This window comes from Anolis sagrei, chromosome 8, assembly GCF_037176765.1.
Source record: "Anolis sagrei isolate rAnoSag1 chromosome 8, rAnoSag1.mat, whole genome shotgun sequence".
Taxonomy (NCBI): domain Eukaryota; kingdom Metazoa; phylum Chordata; class Lepidosauria; order Squamata; family Dactyloidae; genus Anolis; species Anolis sagrei.
In genome coordinates this window covers 29,436,416-29,459,114 of record NC_090028.1, presented here as the reverse complement: position 1 = coordinate 29,459,114, position 22,699 = coordinate 29,436,416, and the positions used below count along the sequence as shown (strand labels likewise).

Sequence of the window (22,699 nt, the reverse complement as noted above, 5' to 3'; positions counted from 1 at the left end):
GGGAGGCCCAGGTGAGGAGAAGGAGGAGGAGGAAGGTCAGAGCACAGAAAAATCCCTGGCTGGTGCTCACCTGAGGAAGGAGCCCAAGGCCTGAGAGGGAGCAGCAAGGACAGGATTTTGGTCACCTCCCTTTAAGGCCCTTGTGCCTCTTGTGGACCAGAGCTCCCCCCTGTGTCAAATTGGACCGTGCCCTCTAATAGCCAGTCACCCAAGTGCATGCCATTTTTAGGGCTGTGCCCAGCCAAAGCCATTTGCCCCACTGGTCCTAAGGAATGGAGCAAATGCTTTCCACTGAAAATATGCCAAGAAATTATTCTGCTCATATTGGGACACTGAAGAGATTTGCGAGAGGTCTTGAGGTGGGGCCTCCTAGGCTCTCTGTGTCCAGGGCAAAGGACTCCACAGCCTGCCCTGCTCCCCCACCCACCCCACCCCACTGCTACTTCCACAAGCAGGGCCTGGGAGGGAGGGAGGAGGGCCAGCCCAAGGCTCAGAACAGGCAGAGACTGGCACTCATAAATTATGCACGTCATTTGCATATCCCAGTCATGAGACATTATGCAAATGGCATCCGATTAGCATAATGGATTCCACTCGCTGCTTCAGTAGCTCTGCGCTTTCAAAAAACAAAACGGAGGGAGGCAAAGGGTGGCTCCATCTGCCCACCAACCTGGGCTGCCTCCCCTTCGCCTCTTGGTCCAGGAAGGGACTCAAGGAGGAATGGGACCAGATCCCAAGTCTGGCACAGCACGCCCTGTGATTCTCCATTTGGGATCCTTTAAGGGGAGAAGGCTGAGAGATGGGAGCCACGACCTGCACTGGGAGAAAGGAGATGGGTGGGTGGGTGGAGGGTCTGGCCATCCATCTCTTGCTGCCAAGGCCGAGTGGGAAGAGGGAAACCCATCCCTTCGCAACTGTTTTAATTAAACACAGCAAAGACACACGCAGGGGGAGGAGGAAATATAGAGTATGTGAGGCAAGGAACTAACAAGGCATGCTAATAAGGGGATGCTTCTTGCAGCCCCCTCCTTTTAAGGTGGGGAGTGCTCTGGAGGAGGGGCTGCTTGGATTATTTATCACAGCCTGCTCTGGCAACCTCTGGTGAGGAGGGATGTGAGGGGAGTCTTGCCATCCATCAGCCCCCAGAAGCCCCTCTCCTTCCTTCAGGGGATGCCTTGCACTGCCTTGGTTCATATGCGGGGGCTTCCCCACCCCCACACCCTTTGAGGGCAAGACTATGCCAAGCGGCTGGCGGCACCTGCACTCTGTAGGAAAAGTTGGCTGTAATTCTTCAGCGTTTAAAATCAATTAATCCGCATGTTAATTAACGTCAGGCTGATGGGGGGAGGAGGAGGGGGAAGCCAGCAAATGAGGGAGGGGGAGGGAAGGAGGGGAGGGAGGAACAGAGCCGCAAGGGTGATGGAGGGATGGATGGATGGATGGCAGGCGCGCTGGCACCGTGCCATCCATTCAGGGGCAACGCCACCCTTCCGCGCGATAACAGCGGCGGGTATATATGTTCCGGGGCCCTGGAGGAGGGCGGCCAGTGCGAAGCTGCGGAGGCAGATGTGCAGGCGGCACCAACCAGGGACCGGGTGCCAGGAGGAAGGTGAGCAAGGGCTCCTCGGGGGGGCTCTGGGGGTCCCTTTCCACCAGGCAGGACGCCACCCAGACTTCTGCTACCAGTCCCTCGCTCAGCGCCATTCTGCCGCAGTGGAGTCGGTGCAAAGAAGACAAAGGCCGCCATCTCCGCCATGATGGCCCTCCCATGCCCCGACTGGCACCCAGAGTCTTCAAAGTATGAAGGCAGCACAAGGAGGAGGAAGAAAAGAGGGCACCAAGGGGCAAAGGAAAACAAAGCAATGCCCCCGCTGGACCACTTGCCCCCTCGGCAACTGAGCATCTGCCGCAGTGGCAGCAGAAGGCACACTGGCGCACAGCTCTGCCAGGCGGCTTTGTTGATGGCGGCATCGCAAAGAGGACAGGAAGCTTCTGCTAAACTGGCATCACCCAACAGGGGCAACCCATTTGAGGAAGAGATGCTAGAATGAGGGGCACCTGGGAGACCCAAGTGAGCAATGCCACGCCTGCAGAATGAGCGAAAGAGCAGCTGGAAGGCGGCAAATGGCAAGCAGTGCGGGGTGCCCAGATCCAGAGGGGAACATCCTGAACTGTTCCTCCAAAGGAAGCGGACAGCAGCTACATAGGAGGAAAGAGGCATCTGGAACCGGCGCATAAACATCCAGATCCCTTGACACATTCCTGGCAGAGGTATCACGGGACTCCAGCTGTGCATGAACTCCGACGGCAGATGTGTGGGCAGACACATGCACAAGGACACCAGGAAGGAGTGTGAGGGGGTGTGTTTGAGTGTGGAGGATGCCCGCCTGCCTATCCTTCTGACCCAGTGGGCACAGGAGACCACCTTCCATAGACCCTCCAGAATCAGCTTCAGGAGCAGCGATCCTTAGCCAGCCATAGCCTTGGAGACAAAGGGGGCTGATGGCAGGAGCCCTCCACCATCCCTGCAAAATCCACCGTGGAGTGTTTCTGTGTGTTGTGGAGAGGGGGGGGGGGGGGACTGGAGAGGGAGGGATGCCACTCAAACCTGCACCAATGTGCAAGAAGAGGAGGAGGAGGAGACACGGGAGCACAGAGTGAGCGATGGAGTGGGAAGGGGCTCCCCGGGCGCCCAGGTGGCATGTGCCAGACAGGCCGGTGGCAGCCCCCTCCCCATTCCCTCTTTAGGCTGCCCCCTTCCTCCTTTCCTTCCTCCGAGAGGCTCAGCAGCAGACTTACTTACATGGGTGCTTGTGGTGCTGCTGCTGCTGCTGGAGACCCTGGGAGGTGTTCAGCTGGCATCGGGCTCTGAGCCAGGGACGGGCGCTGGAGACAAAAGGAAGACACAGAAACAAAGTCATGCCACGGGAATACCAATGGGCTACTCGCTTACGAGGAATTTACAAAACACGCCAACCGTGGAGTCGTTCCCCTCCTCATCCAAAAAGGAAACCCCCCACAAGGGGAAAACGGGGGACTGGCGCGCGTTTTTTCACACGGAAAATACTGGCATGGGATTTACTGCCGAGCGGCAGAGCTCAGGATTAGCAGCTGGCATCTTTGGGGCATCCGTTTTGTTCAAATGGACGAGCTTTTCCAGCTAATGAGGAATTATCGTTTTGCTAATGAGCCCTGAAATATCGAGGGGGAAGGTCTGTGTGCGGATTCTGCTAATCGCCCTGGCGCTGCGGCATGGCTGGATTACAAAGAAAGGAAGAGCAAGAGGGAGCCAGACAAAGCGAAAGAGAGCTGGGTGGGAGGGGGGGGGGCAGTTCAGAAGTGGGTGCTGGGGCCTCGGCCCTCCCTCTGGGTGAGGTGCCAACAGCATGGCCCCCCAAACTCCACACGGAAGACGCTCAAGGAAGACCGCCAGAGAGCAGGCACAACCGCTGCCTGAGCGCGTCTCCAGAGGTTAATCATCATGCAGGAGAAGGGCTTTATGCATATTTCATTTGCATATCATTAAGGCGTGTGAGACAAGGACGGTGAGCCAACAGTGGCGCAATGCCGAGGGGCCGGGAGCCTCATCTGGGGGCACTGCCAGGAGATGCCACAAGTGGGACCCCCATCGGCCCCTCTCTGCTTGGACCTCATGGGGATGGTGGGAGGTGCCCCTCCTGCAGAGCCAGGGGCACTGCTCCCCATTAATGCTGGGAGGGAGCTGGGAACCTGTCACAAGGAATGCCACCCACTACGGCAGGATGGAAAGCGTGCTTCCTCATCTCCTCGGAAGGGGCCCTTAGGAAAGCATTGGCGAAGGAGGAGAGGAAGAGAGGCCAGGACATCCCATGCCTCTACCTGCCTCCTGCCCTCCTTAGCTGGCTCCTCTGTCCCGTGCTTTGGCTCCCCTTTCTTTGGGTTGCTCCTACTTGAGCAGTTCATCAAGCTGCCCTGGCCCTGGTCCTGAAAGGACAGCAGCTGTGCATTGTTTTATTTGGGGATGGGGTTCATCTCTGTGGCTTCTTTCTGCCATGTTCTCCCTCTGAGGTGCCTGCCCTCCTCCCTTGGCTCCAGCTCTTGGGCAACGGCAAACATTCGGCCAAGCTGAGGAAGTGATGGCGGAGGCTGCGCCGGAAGGAGCCGGCCTCTCCTCCCGTGGCGTGACTCCACTGCTCTGTTGTGGCACACGCAGATGTTGCTGTTGTTCTTCAGACTCATGGGCCCCATGTTCCGTAAAGGCAGAACAGGGGCACAAGGCTGTCTCGGGAGGGGAGGGGTCCCCACAGTCGGAAGGTCCCTGCCATCGATGGATCGGCCCATCAACAAGACGGAGTGGGAGGAGACAAGCCCAGGCCTCCTGGAGCAGCCTCTGAAATGGGGAGAATTTTAATATTTGGGGTGGGGGGGGGGGAGGGTAGGAAGCATACTTTCAAGCCATGATGAAAAGGGAAAAAAGATAGACTGCTTGCACATTACAACCCAAAGGGACACCTTTAGGGCAGTGTCCAATCCCTTCAAACACCAAAAGAAGTGGGAAGTGCAGAGGAAGAATCCAGTGCTCTACCACAGACCTGAGCAGGTTTGGGGGGGGGGGGCAGATCTCTTTGTTTTTTGGGGGGGGCTCTCTGTTAGGGAAGCTCCGTCAGCCCCTGCCCACCCAGAGAGACATAGAGCGCTTATGGAGGAATAAGGTGCACTGGAAGACAAACCCAATCATTCCCAAAATGGATCTGTGTTGCCAAGCGAGGAGGAAGAGGAACAGCCAGAGGTCTCCAAGGACTACTCTGCCAGGAGGACCCTGCAGAGAACCCAACACAAACAGGCAGCATCAGGGAGGAAATGGAGAGCCATCCTCAGGCTTCATCTCAACTCAAGGGATTATGAAAGGCAGGTCAAAGGTGGCCCTAAGGTTTGCTGGAAGGACCATCAGTTGGCTGGAGCCTAAGGGCTGGGACAGAGCAGGAAGCAGCGAGATCCAGCTCAGGGCTAGCAAAGCTCAGTCCCCCACCCTTCCTCCCAAAGCACCTGGGTGATTCCCATAGCCCATTCCAATAGTCCTTTAGCTAATGCCAGAAATGGCATCATATTTGTGTCCAATGGCTACAGCCGGAATCCGCCGCCAATCCGTTCATAGAGGGGCATCAGTCTAGTGCAGTAGTTCTCAACCTGGGGTCCCCTGATGTTTTTGGCCTTCAACTCCCAGAAATCCTAACAGCTGGTAAACTCAGTTCTTGTGGGTTTTTTCGGGCTATATGGCCATGTTCTAGAGCTGGTAAACTGTCTGGGATTTCTGGGAGTTGTAGGCCAAAAGCATCTGGGGACCCCAGGTTGAGAACCACTGGTATAGTGTGTCTATTTTTCCATAGCTATTGAGTGGGGGGGGGGGGGGGTGAAGGGAGGCTCTCCCACCCCCTCCTTTTAGATTTGACTTTGTTATGGTAAAGGTAAAAGTTTCCCCTTGACATTAAGTCTATTCATGTCCGACTCTGGGGGTTGGTGCTCATCTCCATTTCTATGCTGAAGAGCCGGCATAGTCCGTAGATACCTCCAAGGTCACATGGCCGGCATGACTGCATGGAGTGCTGTTCCCTTCCTGCCAGAGCGGTACTTTTTGATCTACTCATATTTACGTGTTTCAAATTGCTAGGTTGGCAGAAGCTGGGGCTAACAGCGGGAGCTCACTCCATGCTCTGGATTTGAAATGCCAACCTTTTGGTCAGCAAGTTCAGCAGCTCAGCAGTTTAACCTGCAGCACCATAATTGACTTTGTTATCCTTTGACTTTGTTATCCCCCTTCTTATGGGACTGATTCCTGCTCTTTTTCTCTGCACCTCTGTTATAACCAAAACCAATAGAGTCACGCCATTAAATAAAAAGGTGGTGAGGAGATAGGAAAGAGGCGAAGGTGGGGCTGAAGGACCTGGGCACTCCTGACCCTGGTGCCCTGGCAGGTGGGGCTCCATCAGGGGCGTCTTCCTGACCACATTTGGAATGCAGGCGCTGCCCTGGATCATGATCCAGCAGCATGCCTCTTCAGCAGAGACATTTGGCCCTGCCGTTCGGAGGGCTGTGCGTCCCCCCTTCCAATCCCCACTTTCTGCCTATGAGCCCCTATGGGGAAAGAGGCACAGGTCCACCACCTCCCTTTCTTCCCCCCCCCCCCAAATCTGGACCAGTGTGAGGTCAGCAGAGCCACGTCGCTGCCGCTCTTTCCCCCCCTTTGAAGCGATGAGCTATTTACTCCCTAACAATTCTGCTTGAGAGCTGGTTTAGCATTTTTATTGGAATGTGAAAGCTCTTAAAAGAAGGGAGGAAAAAAATCTAATCAGGCAGAAGAGATAGAAAACTTGCTGAATTTCTGCTCCCCCCCCCCCCCTGCAAAGCCCCCCCCCCCCTCAATCCTATCAAAAGCACATCTTCCATTCATTGCTTCCCGATGTCATTATGACAAGCGGCTGCAAATCAATAGCAGAGGGAGGCCGGGCCAGCCAGCCGGCATCCGCCAGTGATCAAGGCCCCCTCCCCTCGGCCCACGGATGGGCTCTGCTAATAGCACATAATAGCCGCCATCGGTGCCCCCACATTAAATCATACATTTCGCTTGGCGTTTATTATGGGATTTTTAAAACTCCTCACCAAATTGGATTTTCTCGATGGTCTCCAATTTCAACATTTGTCATTTAAAATTAAACTCCTCTGTGGGGGCGAGGGATGGAAATGGGAGCCGGGGAGCGGGCAGGACAGAGAAGGAGAAGGGCTGCTGGGGCAGAATTCTGCACCTCTTTTGAAAATGAAAACCCATAAATAGGATCTAAACATCACAAGCTCTAAAACTGTACATGCATCCGACATGCAAGAGGCTGCTCCAGAATTGTTTGGAGAGGTTTGCCAGGAACCCAGCTGGTTCTGGGAGGCAAAAAGGGAGATGCTTTGGCAGAGAGTCTCTCCATCCCAGAGTCCTAGGAAGAAGCATGACGGTCTCAGCCCTTGCATAGAGAAGAAGGGGGCGGAGGGAGAGGGACCAAAGGTGCCCACACAGCAGCAGGCCCAGGGGGCTTATATAATAATAATAATAATAATAATAATAATAATAATAATAATAATACTTCTTAAACACAATCGGCCAGCTGCAGAAGGCCACCTTACTGGGATCTGCACGCATTATTCGCCAATACATCACACAGTCCTAGACACTTGGGAAGTGTCCGATGTGTGATCTAATTCAACAGCCAGCAGTGTCTGCTGTGGACTCATCTTGTTGTGTTTCTAATAATAATAATAATAATAATAATAATTGCAAAGACTCTGGCACAAGCCAGTCAAGGTGGTCCCAGTGTTGATCAGCACACTGGGTACAGTGCCTAAAGACCTTGGCCTGCACTTAAACACAATCTGCACTGACAAAATTACCATCTACCAGCCACAGAAGGCCACCTTACTGGCATCTGCACACATTATTCACCGATAATCACACAGTCCTAGACACTTGGGAAGTGTCCAACATGTGATCCAATTCAACAGCCAGCAGAGTGCCTGCTGTGGATTCATCTTGTTGTGTTTCAAATAATAATAATAATAATAATTGCAAAGACTCTGGCACAAGCCAGTCAAGCTGGTTCCAGTGTTGATTGGCACACTTGGGTCAGTGCCTAAAGCCCTTGGCCTGCACTTACACAATTGGTGCTGACAAAATTACCCTGTCAGCTGAAAAAGGCCACTCTATTAGGTTCTGTACACATTATTCTCCGATACATCACACAGTCTTAGACACTTGGGAAGTGTCCGATGTGTGATCAAATACAGAAGCAAGCATATTGATCTTGTTTGCTGTGTACTAATTTTGTTGTGCTTCAAATAATAATAATAATAATAATAATAATAATAATAACAACAACAACTTAATTTTTGTACCCTGCCTGCATTTCCCTGAAGGGACTCGGGGCAGCTTACATGGGGACAAGTCCAATCAACATAGTTAAAAAGTATGGCATTAAAATACCCAATAACAGCGTAAAACAGAATGAAACAGCAACATTACAACAAAATATAAAAACAAGCATCGAACCAACCAATGAACTATAATAATCAGTTTCTAGTCACAGGAGGGCGGACTGGTGCAAAAACAATTGTGAAGATAGGGCTGGTGGATAAAGTGTGTAGGTCATATGGTAGCAGTAGACACAGAGGGCAATGCAAATGGAGCGTTATAGCTTTGGATACAGAACAATAGTTTTTGTTTGTTTGTTTTTTTGTCGTGTCAGGAGCGACTGGAGAAATTGCAAGTGAGAGAATTGGCCGTCTGCAAGGATGTTGCCCAGGGGATGCCCGGATGTTTTTGATGTGTTACCATCCTTGTGGGAGGCTTCTCTCATGTCCCCGTATGGGGAGCTGGAGCTGATAGAGGGAGCTCATCCACGCTCTCCCCGGGATTCGAACCTGTGACCTGTCAGTCTTCAGTCCTGCCAGCACAAGGGTTTAACCCACTGTGCCACCGGGGGCTCCAGAACAATAGTAAAGTACAAGGACAAGATTTTGATCCTGACTGGGGTCAGCTATCTAGGGAATTGTCTAGTCAAAGCACAGTGGAACATCCATGTCTTTAAATCTTTGTGGAAAATGGACAGGATGGGTGCTAGCCAAATCTCCCTGGGGGGCCACCACCAAGAAGGCCTGCCCTCTCATCCCTCCAACCATACCTGAGACAGGGGTGGGAGCAAGAGAAAAGCCTCCCCAGAAGATCTTAAAGACTGTGTTGGTTCGTAAGGTCACAAAGATAGGCAAGTGATAACCTGCATTTTGAATAGGGACCGAAACTTATTGGCAGCCAGTGAAGCTGTTTGAACAGAGGGGTTGACCTCTCCCTGTAATTTGCACCAGTTAGCAACTTGGCCACTGACCTTTGCACCAACGGCTTCACTCAACAAAGCCCTGGGCAGGCGGCACTGCAACAGGAGGAGGGGGCAGCCAAAAGAGGAACCTTGGCACAAGGCCAGGGAATAGAGGAAGGGGCAGTCGGACCCCCAACTGTCTCTGCAGCCTTCTCATTCCATAGCCAAGGGGCTGTTTGCCTTCTTCCTCACCCATTGAAAGCACCACCAACAGAGACCCCTTGAGCAGAATCCTAGAATCCTTGTGTTGGAAGAGACAGACTCCAAGGGTCATCCAGTCCAACCCCATTCTGCCATAAGGGAAGCACTGGTCATAGCTGGGACTTTGGTTGAAATGATGTTATTTGCAAGGAGGGACAAGTCAGAGGGAGGTCTATGCCACACAGAAAGAGAGCCACCCATAAGTCTCCCCGCCACACTTTGATCCCAGCTTCCGATGGGTGTCCTCGTGAACCTAGGCAAGTCCCACGGATGAAAGGGGTATCTCTAGCTGGCCCTGCCCTGCCTCCTCTCCTGAAGCCTGGAATTCAATCCTGCAGCCAAGGAGGATACGTGGGAACACAGGTCACAACACCAGGCCCTGGAGAAGGCAAGTAGACAATTGTGTCCCCAGCAGCCCTCTGGTCAGCTTCAAAGACCGACAGTCAGTGGAGAGGCAGTCAGCTTGCGGCTCCAGGAACTGGGCTGTTTCCATGCTTTAAATCTGACCCATTTTTCCAGCCCAGCTAATAAAGCTGCCTGAGTCTCCTGTGGGGCAGAGGGTAGCAAGAACCGTGGTCCCTTTCCTGCCCAGGAGGGAAACCACCCTGATGCCCTGCACTTGGCCTGGGGCCTCATTGCCCTCCCAGCATTGATTCAATGTGCCCCTTGCCCATAATTCCCAATTAATGCGACCCATTCTGACCCCTCCTGCGTTGGAAAAAAAGGAAGGCATCGCCGAAAGCGAGGGATCAGTGAGCCAGCAAGCGCGCAAGACACCCCCTCAACGCACCCACAGGCCCCAGGCCTTAATAAAGGAGAGGGACAGAGACCCTTCCCAACTATCATGAAATCTGCACATGGAAAATATGCACGCAATGGCGGAGGAGGCGAAACGGGGCCGGGGGAAGGGGGGGCAATGGAGGGGAGAGGGCGAGAAGCCGCCCGCGAATCCCTTTCTGCGGATGATTTGCCTTTGAGATCGGCAAGGTGCCGTCTGGCTGCTTACATTCTGTTTCCCTGGCAACACACTCCTGTAAAAGAAAGATTATTAAAGCGCATATGATTACTTGGCTGCCAAGCAAACGAGGCCGCGGCAGAGGCAGCCCAGGCGGAGGCGGCTCCTGAATGCCTTATCAGGGAATTCAATTCCAGGCCAATGGCGACCTCCCCCACAAATAAAGGCCTCCTAGCTATCATGCCCCCTTGCCCCATGCCCCAGTCTGGACCAGTAAGTAGGACTGGGACCAGCCCTTCCCCTGCCATCCTGTCCTATGGAGATGCCTATTGAGTCAGAAGGATGGAGGGAGGCATCCTTCCTTCCTTCTGTAGCGCAGGCCTGGGAAGGACCAGTTTGGCCCATAAGCCTGGAGCATACAGTCGTGCCCACTGCCCCTGTCACTGCCCCCCAGAGCTGCCATCCTGGGTTCATGGAACTCAGAACTGCACAGGAGCAGGACACACACAGTCCCTTCCCAAACGGGTCCACTGCCCAGTGGCCAGGCTATTTTGGACCCCTTATTAGGACCCTCTGGGAAGCCTTGGCACTTGTGCAGTGTGTGTATTGGGGGAGGGGGGCATTGGGGCCAGGTTCAACCCTGGGACTAACCACTGAGGTTGGAGTGGTAGCTAGCAGTCACGTGCATTTAGGGCAAACCTTGATTTGTTTTGTGTCCTGGCTTTCGTTGCCCCCCTCCTCCCATTCATTCTACTGAGCCTCCCAAAATCGGGAGGGCAGATATTTGTTTTCGGTTTTTGGTGCTGAAAGATTCGTTTTCTTTTGGCCCATTATTGGGTGGGGGGAGCCTTCCCACCCATGTTCCCCCCACCCCAATATGTGCTTTTGGACAGGGTTTGCCCCACCTTCATCTGGGGTGTCGAAGGGCTCCCTGGCTGGGGCTGAAGACCCATCGTGTTTGCGGCCAGTGGTCTTGCTCCGCACCTGGGCCTGCCAGGTCCTGCAGTCAAGCTAAGGAGCGCTGCTTACTTGGAACTCTGCTGCAGGCCCAAGCGACTTGGGCCTACATGCGCTGCAATCGAGCCGAAAAGCAGACTTGGAGCCGGTACCCACTCCCGCCTGCCTTTCATATCAAGTTTATTTTCGTTCCAGGAGAGTCCTTCCCATTCCGAATGGAAGGAATGAAACAAAAACACGAATCAAACGGGTGATACAGATACCCGGTCCATACCTAGTAGCCAGTCAGTGATACTTGGCTGCCATTCTTTTTTTTCTTTTTTTCTTTTTTAATAATGTTTATTTTGTATTGTCGAAGGCTTTCATGGCTGGAATCACTAGGTTCCTGTGGGTTTTTTCGGGCTATAGAGCCTCTAGAACATGGCTCTATAGCCCGAAAAAACCCACAAGAACCTAATGTTTATTTTATTTGGATGGTAACTTGGCCGCTATCCTCACACTGCCCAGCAGGGGGAGCCATTGACCTCTTAATCTAAGCAAAAGCAGGTAGGAAAACAGTGCAGGCCACAGACAGGCAGAAGAGCCTTTGTTTCAGGAGGAATGGAGTGCACTGGCTGCCTCTTTCCTTGAGTCTCCAAGGGTGGCCCATGCAGAGAAGGCAAGGCCCAGCATCTCCCAATCAAAGGCCATTTGCTCAGTTGTGCTCTCGGCAAAACATGCCTCTGGGGCAAACCCCAAATCAGGCACTCTGTGAAGGCAGAGCGTATGGCAAGGGGAGGTGATGGACACCACCCCCACCTCTGAAAGGAGACCTGAAAGGTCACAAGCCTAGAAGAATCTGGGATGGAGCATCTCATGGCACAATTAAATGGGAAGGTAACACAAAGAAGCTGGGAAGGTGTCAGGATGAAAGAGAAGGGGAAACAAGATGCTAGTGAAGAAGGCGAATAGTGAGGGGGACAGGTGGGCTGTCTCTCTTGAGCTCCTTCAGACGAAAGCCCCCTCCCCCCGATCTTGTGGCTAAGAGGTGCTACGGGCAGATCCCCGTGATCTCCACCCCTTCATCATGTCACTCTCTGGTTCTCTGCTTAATGAGGAAAACACAGCATGCATTTCAAGAAGCGCTTCTTCTATATTGAAAGGTTGCAAAGACGTCATTCTTCCTTTCCAGGAAAGATGTCCAGCCCCTCCGTCATTTCCTCTGCCCTCTTCCCAGCTCTTGCCAAGCAAGCTGCCTAGAAAGCTCCACAATGCTCCAACTGCAGTGCCATCATGGGTTTCCATGCAGGTGTTCATTCACCTTTACTATCACTGCCATAGGCTGGCACTTTGGTGGGGCTCTGCACATGTCCTAGGGCCCTTCCCTTTGGTTTGAGCCCCTTGATGGCCAGGCAGGGACCCTCCTGCCCCACTCTTAGGTTGAGAAGAGAGCAAGGAAAGGAGCGGACTCAGGACAAATTTATACTTTTATATCCCAATCTTCTCTACCTCCGCAGAGGGACTCAGACCGGCTGACAGCAAAGATTCAATGCTAACACTAAAAATCTAAAACATAATACATCAACATTAAATTATCAAATACATATAGGATAAATTACATAAAAGCCGTTCGCCAAGATAAAATCATGTCCAACTCAGTCCGTATATTCATTCCATATATTGTGGTCAGTAACTTTGGTCGTTTGCTGGTCTCAGACATCATTCCGCAAAAGCTTTGTTCCACAGCCAGGCTTTCACTAGCTTCCTAAAGGTCAGGAGGGAGGGGGCTGATCTAATTTCATTTGGGAGGGAATTCCATAGCTTAGGGGCCACCACAGAAAAGGCCCTGTCTCTCGTTCCCACCAGACGTGCCTGCGAAGGTGGTGGGACCGAGAGCAGGACCTCACAGTCTCGGTGGGACTGAGAGCAAGGCAAATGACATGCTGTGGCCCCCGTTTTGATACTGTCCCTTTCCCCTTTGTACTTTGGAGGACTCACCTGGATGGTCTCCTCCGCTGCGGTCATTCTCAAGAGCCCCATGGATGGACATCGCAGCACTTCCATGCCTTGGCCACTTGCCCCACAGGAGCGTTGCCTTCACCTGCAAAAGGAGAAAGGGAGGCCCTCAAGGCTTGCACCCTACCCAGAGGCCAATCCGCCCCCGTTTCTGAGTGAAGCCAGGCTGCTGCCCCGAGGAAGAGGCTACAGCAGGCATGGGCCCTCCCTCCAAGTGTTTTGGACTTCAACTCCCACCATTCCTAACAGCCTCAGGCCCTTTCCTTAAGCAGTTGGCCCATGCCTGCTGTAGCCTCTTCTTTGAACCCCCCCCCCCCCCGGCCAGAAAATCACGCTGCCACCCCGGACCCTCGGCCACCATCCCTGGCAGACAGCACCTGGCTCCCCCTTCCCCAGAGCAGCTCCTTTGGGGTCAAATGCAATGATTGGCTTATTAAGTAGCAAAGGCTGGCTTTTAATAAGCAAAAGTGACTGAAAATTCTCTCCCACATCCTGATCATTCCGGCATTTCTAATTCATTATTTCAGCCCAGATTCATTAACTATTCAGTTTATAGATATTAATGCTCAAGATGCAGGCATCACCTGCCAAAACGGGAAGAGAAATGGTTTCAATTAGCTGTCGCGGAGCACGGATCCTCTCCGCTGGGTATTTTTAGACCAAAGAGGCAAACACCATGGTGGCAGCCAGCCGCAGAGCAGGAGGAAGGCTGCAGCCACAAAGCCCCAAAGAAAGGGCCAGTCGGGTGTGGGGCGGGATGTCAGAAGAAGCGAGGGAGATAGCATGCTACTAGGCAAGTCTCACTAGGATGGCATTTGGGAGCCATGAAGGAGAAGCTGGGCAACCCTCCAATCACTACTCTGAGGAAAGATGCTTGCCAGGCACCATTCACTGTTTCCTGCAAGGAATACCATGCCCCCTGCATAACTTAACCTTTCCCCCATTTAGATATCTCTTTCCTTTGAGTCCCATCCTGCTTTCTGTATAGGTAAAAGGTAAAGATTTCCCTTTGACATTAAGCCTAGTTGTGTCCAACTCTGGGTGGTGGTGCTTATCTCCATTTCTAAGCTGGAGAGCTGGCATTGTCCATAGACACCTCCAAGGTCATTTATTTATTTAAGTGTTCATATATGTACACTGAAGTGTACATATATATTAAATACTTTTATTTAAGTGTACATTGTGTTTTAGGGCATCAAATTGTTGCCTGTATGTAAAGCCGCCTTGAGTCCCCTCCAGGGTAAGAAAGATGGGGTAGAAATGTCGTAAATTTATTTATTTTCAGTATTTCTATCCTGCCTTTCTCAGCCCGAAGGCGACTCAAGGCGGCTTACAAATTGGCAGCAATTCGATGCCACAACAGTCATAAATACAATTAAAAACATTTAGAAAAACATTATAAAAATCCATACAAAAACTATTTGAAGCATATCATCACCAAGGTCTTCCTGTTAATCTCAATATCCAGTAGCATTGTCTAAGCCAGGGGTCCTCAAAATAAGGCCCGGGGGCCAGATACGGCCCTCATTTACCCGGCCCTCACTCAGGGTCAACCCAAGTCTGAAACGACTTGAAAGCACACAGCAACAATCCTATCTCATCAGCCAAAGGCAGGCCCACACTTCCCATTGAAATACTAATAAGTTTATATTTATTTAAATTGTTCTTCATTTTAATTATTGTATTGTTTTTCAGTGTTTTGGGCACTATAAATAAGATATGTGCAGTGTGCATCGGAATTCATTCGTGGTATTTTTTTCCAAATTATAATCCGGCCCTCCAACAGTTTGAGGGACTGTGACCTGGCCCTCTGTTTAAAAAGTTTGAGGACCCCTGGTCTAAGCTGTTCGATATTTCGTTCTTTCATGGTTCCATAAATAACAAATAAATAAGGTCATGTGGCCGACATGACTGCATGGAGTGCCATTACCTTCCCGCAGAAGCCATACCTATTGATCTACTCACACTTGCATATTTTCAAACTGCTAGGTTGGCAGAAGCTGGGGCTGAAAGCGGGACTTTTGGAATAATGTATATCGAGATAAGAATAGTATGGCAAAAGTTCCATAAAAGGTCCTGGGATATAGGACCTGTCTGGATGGGCCCTCAGTTAGGGTAGATAAAGGTTTCCCCTGACATTATGTCTAGTCGCGTCTGACTCTGGGAGAGGTGCTCATCTCCATTTCTAAGCCGAAGAGCCAGCGTTGTCGTGTCCAACTCTGGGTGGTGGTGCTTATCTCCATTTCTAAGCTGGAGAGCTGGCGTTGTCCGTAGATGCCTCCAAGGTCATGTGACTGTATGGAGCGCCGTTACCTCCCCGCAGAAGCAGTACCTATTGATCTACTCACATTTGCACGTTTTCGTACTGCTAGGTTGGCAGAAGCTGGGGCTAACAGCGGGAGCTCACCCTGCTCCCTGGATCTGAACCGCCAACCTTTTAGTCAGCAAGTTCAGCAGTTCAACGGTTTAACCCTCTGTGCCACCTGGGCTCCGCTTTCTGTATATGTTTTGCAAATAAGTTAAGACAGATAGCGTGCTCGTGTTATGTTCTTCCATTCCTTTGCATTGATTTGTTTCCTGCCACTAGGCACTAATCTCCGAGTGGCTGTGCTCAGGATTCTCACCTTGATTCTGCCAAGTTTTACTTTCACCCCTCATCTGACCTTCAGCGTTTGAAGCGTTTCACCCAGCATCCGGTGAGGGTTTTCTTACTTTTTTGGCTACAGATAAAGCTTGTTTTTCCTCCCTGTCCCTGGCTTCAGTTCTCTGGTTCCCTGCCAGTCAAACTCTACTTAGGTGACAGGGAAAAGGCCACCTGGGACATGGGCTGCCAGTGAGGGAGAAAGACGCTTGTGAGACTGTTGGCCTTGGATGCCTTGGTGCTTGGGATTAGCTTGTGTGGATGGCGGGGAGGGTAGCCTCCAGAAGAGAAGGCGTAGAGACATGATTGTCATGTTTGAATAGTTGAAAGGATGACATTAGGAAGAGGGAGCAGGCTTGTTTTCTGCTGCCCTGGAAACTAAGATTCAATGGAGCCATGCTGCAAGTTGCTTCTGGTCAAAGTGTGGAGAAGAGCAAACCACAGATCGCCTAATATGATGCACAAAGGAGGACCTTCTTACAGCAACACCAGAGGCACTCCAAGTGGCCAGCTACTGGTCAAAGGGCATTTAGTATAATTCCAAGTTTTAAAATCCTGTTTTTTTTTTAAAAAAACATTACAACTGTATCCTCAGTTCACTTCCGATTCCAGGAAGGAGCCCCTGGTTGAGCAATGAGTTAAACGCTTGTGCAGGCAGGACTGCTGATCAAAAGGTTGACGGTTTGAATCCAGGGTGCGGGGTGAGCTCCTGTCTGTCAGCTCCAGCTTCTCGTGCAGAGACATGGGAGAAGCCTTCCACAGGATGGTAAAATATCCAGGCGTCCCCTAGGCAACGTCCTTGTAGACAGCCAATTCTCTCAAACCAGAAGTGACTCGCAGTTTCTCAAGTCACTCCTGACAAGAAAAAAAAATCCAAGAAAGGAGATTCCACCTGAAGATTAGAAAGAACCTCCAGACTGTAAGAGCTGTTCAACAGTAGAACTATCTGCCTCAGAATCTGGTGGAGGCGTCTTCCCACAGAAAACCATATTTAATAAGCCTCGGCACTATAAAACGTTTTTGCGAGATCAGTCGCTCTCATTGCAATGGTGTTGTAATAGTGAGGCCATGGACCATATTTTTGGTTCTTGCGAACCACTGGTGGTTTACAGACCACAGGTTGGGAACCACTGTCCTAGGGCAAACCTAGAGTCCTGGAAATCCACCATGAACCAACTCCCTGGGCATCATGATGGGAGGGGGGCTGAAGGGTCCCAGATAAGGCTCCTCAACCATCAGGCAGCCAGAGGCCAGCATTGCCCCAGTTCCAGGTCTGAGCTTTGCTCGGAGGGGGCACCATCCACACAAACAAATGGAACCCTTCAGGCAGTTCTACCTGGGTCCGATGGGGAAGAAAGCAACAAAGGCATTTGTGTTTTTGGGGCATGTGCCAAAGAAGGGGTTTTTCCGCCTGGACTCTCAGAAAACAAGGATCCTCCTTCCCTCCCCCTCTTTCTCCCCAACAATAAGATCTGGGCGACACTGAGGAGCACTTCTGAGCAACCTCACACCAAAACAGCACATTTCTCAGGGATGCAAAGCTATTCAATAAAAAAGCTTTTAAAGGCGTATTTTTAAACTTGCAGCAGGAAAGCTTTTCTGTGTCAAGACAGTAATTCTTATAACAGCATTGATCAAAATGTCATTCTTTTATGAGTGTACAATCCCTTTTAATGGCATACAACAAGCCATTAGGGTTATACACCTCTGTGGAGCAGGCACCTGACTGGAAAGAGGGGGCCAAGGCGAAGGAGAGGAAGGGGAGGCCAGCAAGTTTAGTGTGGGTTTCCCCTGAACACAGAGGACATACTCACAAACACGACTTGGGAGAGGAAGGGAAGGGAGGGGGAGCCCTCACGGTGGGGCCGCCCCCCTTTCACTTGCCTCCTCTCCTTCTCTGCCTAGGTCCCAGGTGAGCGCCTCACCTGCATCTCCTCTGCTGCAGAGGCTAAAAGGCCTGCCCTTGCATCTCAGGCTTTCAGCTTCCAAAGATAGAAGCGGAGGAGCAGCGCATCAGGAGCCCTCCCTCCTGTGCTCCTCCAGCTCTTCAGAGGTTTCTTTCAGAGTTCACATTTACGTCGCTTGAATGGCTCTGTTACTAGCAGGCCTGGGCCAACTTTGGTTCTTCCTATACCACCCAAAGTTTGTTTATTTGTTGTCGCATCTGACTCTTCATGACCTCATGGACCAGCTCAGGCTAGAGCTCCCTCTTGGCCATGGCCACACTGAGCTCCTTCAAGGTCAAGCCAGTCACTTCAAGGATACCATTCATCCACCTTGTCCTTAGTTAGCCTTTCTTTCTTTTTCCTTCCATTTTCCCCAGCATCATTATCTTCTCCAAGCTCTCCTGTCTTCTAATTATGTTTCCAACGTACTTCATATTTGCTTCTAATATCCTTCCCTCCCATGATCAGTTGGGCTTTATTTCCTGGAGTGTGGACTGGTTGGATCTTCTCACGGTCCAAGGCACTCTCAGGATTTTCCTCTAACAAAACAGTTCAAAAACGTCTCTCTTCCTTCACTCAGCCTTCCTTATGGTCCAGCTCTCGCATCCATAGGTTACTGCAGGGAATACCATTGCTTTAACTATGCGGACCTTCGTTGCCAATGTGATGCCTCTACTCTTCACTATTTTATCAAGTTTGGTCATTGCTCTCCTCCCAAGAAGGAAACGTTTTCTGACTTCCTGGCTGTAGTCTGTGCCTGTAGTCATCTTCACACATAGAAATACAAAGTCTGTCACTGCTTCCACATTTTCCCCTCTATTTGCTAGCTATCAATCAGTCTGGTTGCCACAATATTGGTTTTTTTTATGCTTAGATGCAACCCAGCGTTTGCACTTTCTTCTTTCACCTTGGTTAGAAGGCTCCTCGGCTGTTCCTCACTTTCAGCCATCAAAGTGGTATCATCTGCATATCTCAGATTGTTAGTTTCTTCCAGCAATTTTAACTCCAGCCTTGCATTTGTCAAGGCTGTCACATGATGTATTCTGCATACAAGTTGAATAGGTCAGGTGAGAGTAGACAGCCCTGCCGTACTCCTTTCCCAATCTTGAACCAGTCTGTTGTTACATGGTCCGTTCTTACTGTTACTACTTGGTTGTAACAGTTACTACTTGGTTCTAGACAAGGTGAATTTGTAACCTCATACCACCAAGAACTTGCCACCATTTATTATGATCCACACAGTTAATGGCTATCTATAAAGCCCTAAACGGTTTGGGACCTGCCTACCTTTGTGAACACAAACCTGCACATTCCTTTCCACCCTTGCAGGAGGACCTCCTTTCGCCCCTTCCTCTGTCACAGGCATGACCTGTGGGAATGAGGGAGAGTCTTCTCCGCTGTGGCCCCCTGGCTATGGAACTCGCTACCTGGTGAGATTAGGCAAGTCCCCACCTTAGCAGCCTTTAAAAAAGATCTAAAAACTTGGCTTTTCCAATGTGCCTTTGGAGTGACCATATATCCCAGTTCTGTTGTTTCATCTACACTGTTTTCCTCATATTGCACTTTCCCTCACCTTATTGAAAGTTTAACTCCACTGTTCAGTCCCCTACGAGCTCCTCCCCTACAAATTGCAATTTCATCCAGAGTTTTATCATTTTATGTCGTGCATTTGGCCCACCCACTGTGTTTGATTTTCCATTATGTTATTTTGTACTATTTATTTTATTGGATTGGTTTATTTTTATTGTGATGTTATTTTGTTTTTTTATATTTTATATTGCTGTAATGTTTTGCTGGGCTTGGCCTCATGTAAGCCGCTCCGAGTACCCTTTGGGGAGATGGTGGCAAGGAATAAATAAAGATTATTATTATTATTATTATTATTATTATTATTATTATTATAGTTGATAAAACAGAAAAAGATGTTTTTCTGAAACTCCCTGCCTTCCTCCATTATCCAGTGGATATTGGCAATAGGGTCTCTTGTTCCTCTGCCTTTTCTAAACCCAGCTTGAACATCTGGCAACTCTCACTCCATGTATTGACAGAATCTATTTCTTATTTATTTCGGGTATTCGTACCCCGCCTTTCTCAACTCGGGGGGGGGGGGGCACTCAGGGCACATATTTGATGCCTACAAGCAACACAACAAAACACACATCAAAAACAATAATTATAAATAGTTAAAAACATTAGATTAATAATAATAATAATAATAATAATAATAATAACTTTATTTATACCCCGCTACCATCTCCCCAAGGGACTCGGTGCGGCTTACATGAGGCCAAACCCACAGTCCATCTGTAAAAAAAAGTAATAACAAAAACAATCAATAACAAAACAATTAATATAAATCACATAAACAAAAAATAAACAATAAACAATAACAGTAACACACAAGCATTTAAAAATCTATGGCCGGGCCAAATGTAATAATTTAAAATTTAAAAAATAATGCTGGGCATGAACAAGGTAGGATATAACTGGGATAGGGTTTTTCAAAGAGAGATGAGGGAACACAGTCAGTCCTAAATCAGTGGTAAAGTGCATTTTGAGGGCATATTGCTGAGAGTTTTCCTTATTCTGGGAAGGCACACTGGAACAACCACGTTTTCAGGCTCCTCCTAAAGACTGCCAGAGTTGGGGCATGTCTGATGTCCTTGGGGAGTGAGTTCCAGAATCGGTAGCCCACCACCGAGAAGGCCCTTTCCCTCGTCCCCACCAATCGCGCTTAAGAAGGAGGTGGGAGCGCGAGCAGGGCCTTTCCAGATGATCGAAGAGATTGTGTGGGTTTGTACACAGAAATGCGGTGACAACAAAGTCTACTTCATTAAACTTGTCCATAAAACAGTTTCCATAGCCGTTGTCGACGTCAAGTCTGCAAGCTTACCCAAAGGTCTGGTCCCACAACCATGTTTTTAATTTCCTTCTAAAGGAGAGGAATGATGAAGATGACCTAATTTCCCCGGGGAGTGAATTCCACACGTGAGGGGCCACCACCGAGAAGGCCCTGTCCCTTGTCCCCACCAACCATGTTTGTGACAGGGGCGGGGCCTTGGGAAGTCGGATCTGGCCACGGTGGTCCACGCTCTTGTTACATCCTGATTAGATTACTGCAACGCACTCTACGTGGGGTTGCCTTTGAAGACTGTTCGGAAACTCCAACTAGTCCAGCGAGAGGCAGCCAGACTGCTCACCAGAGCGTCATACAGGGAGCATACCACCCCCCTGTTGTGTCAGCTCCACTGGCTGCTGAGCCAGTTCTGAGCACAATTCAAAGTGCTCGTTTTGACCTACAAAACCCTATACGGCTCCGGCCCAGTGTATCTGTCCGAACGGATCTCCCTCTACATCCCACCCCGGAGTTTAAGATCTTCTGGGGAGGCCCTGCTCTTGACCCCGCCTCTATCACAAGTGAGGTTGGCGGGGACGAGGAGCAGGGCCTTCTTGGTGGTGGTCCCCCGCCTGTGGAATTCGCTCCCCAGGGAAATCAGATCAGTGACATCACTCCTTTCCTTCAGGAAAAAACTGAAAACCTGGATTTGGGACCAGGCATTCGGAGAATCGGACAGATAAAGAAAGGACTTTGACAATGGCCAGGAAATGACTAATGGAATGGAACTATGGAACTCCGAAAGACTTACGCTGAGCATGTGAATAGTTTTATATGATGCGTTGTATATTGATGTTTGATTGTTTTAATCGTGACAATTGTTTTAACTATGGTGGTTTGTACATTATGTGTAATTTGTATAGGCATCGAATCGTGCCTTTTTCTGTAAGCCGCCCTGAGTCCCCCCTCGGGGGTTGAGAAGGGCGGGGTAAAAGTACCTGAAATAAATAATAAATAAATAAGAGCAAGGTCTCTCCAGGAGATTTTAAACTCCGAGGTGGAACGTAGAAGGAGATACGTTCGGGCAGGTACGCTAGGCCGGAACAGTATAGGAATCTACCTTGCAGGATCTTGGCATGTGAAATAAGTCCCAAAGTGTTCCTATCAATGTCTGGGGCGAATGTTATTATTTTAGGCCAGATCTGGACCCATTTAGGCCTTCCCTTCAGGTGTTTTGAACTTTTGGTGTGAAAAAGATCTTGGGAGTCCTCGTGGACAACAAGTTAAACATGAGCCAACAATGTGATGTGGCGGCAAAAAAAGCCAATGGGATTTTGGCCTGCATCAATAGGAGCATAGTGTCTAGATCTAGGGATGTAATGCTACCCCTCTATTCCGCTTTGGTTAGACCACACCTGGAATACTGTGTCCAATTCTGGGCACCACAATTCAAGAGAGATATTGACAAGCTGGAATGTGTCCAGAGGAGGGCGACTAAAATGATAAAAGGTCTGGAGAACAAGCCCTATGAGGAGTGGTTTAAGGCTCCTTCTTTGGAAGCTTTTAAACAGAGGCTGGATGGCCATCTGTCAGGGGTGATTTGAATGCAATATTCCTGCTTCTTGGCAGAATGGGGTTGGACTGGATGGCCCATGAGGTCTCTTCCAACTCTAGGATTCTATGATTCAACTCCCAGAATTCCTAACAGCCTCGGGCCTTTTCTTTTTCCCCCTCAGCCGCTTAAGCGGCTGAGGGGGAAAAAGAAGAGGCCCGAGGCTGTTAGGAATTCTGGGAGTTGAAGTCCAAAATACCTGAAGGGAAGGCCCAAGTAGGCCCAGGCCTGGTCTAGACCCACTCTGAGGTAAATACACACGACAGGCCCAAGGGGAGCCTAGGAAGCCTTACTCTGGGAAGCCTCTTGCTCTCTCTGCAATCTTCTTGTCTGCTTCAAACTAGGCCGCCGCCACCGCCCCCCCTGTGACGGACGCGGCCCTCCGCCAATCGCAGAGACCTCCTCACTCCTGAGGCCGCCTCCGACGCAGTTTCGACCAATCCGCGCAAACCATGGATTCCTCCCCAGTTGAGGCCCCGCCCTTCTTTCCTGGCGCCTCGGAGGAGGCCATTGGGCGCGCTTTGCTGGGCTGGCCAATCCGGAAGTGCAAAGCCGGGCGGGGGAGGGGAGTGCTACTTCCGGAACTTCCTCCTCTCCCTGGGAGGATGTCCCCTTCCGTTTGGGAGCCCCGAACTGTATCCTTGAGCATCCTTTTCGGTCAGGCAGCC

The 22,699-nt window shown here is 50.4% G+C and overlaps 1 protein-coding gene across 4 annotated transcripts in view; it reads right to left on the bottom strand.

Moving 5' to 3' along the window:
* The window catches only part of PMFBP1 (polyamine modulated factor 1 binding protein 1), a 37,139-nt gene extending 14,729 nt beyond the window's left edge, over nt 1-22,410 (bottom strand). For 3 of the 4 annotated variants that reach the window (XM_067471083.1, XM_060788398.2, XM_067471086.1), the window contains exons 1-3: nt 22,325-22,410; nt 12,979-13,081; nt 2,804-2,886 (exon numbers count right to left, since the gene is read on the bottom strand). In XM_067471083.1, the coding sequence (XP_067327184.1) occupies nt 2,804-2,886; nt 12,979-13,044 (149 nt within the window). In that variant the 5' untranslated portion in view covers nt 13,045-13,081; nt 22,325-22,410. Of the gene's footprint in view, nt 1-2,799; nt 3,455-12,978; nt 13,082-22,324 lie in introns of those variants that run through there. The other variant, XM_067471084.1, reaches the window with a different exon arrangement.
* Between the last annotated feature and the right edge of the window lie 289 nt (nt 22,411-22,699).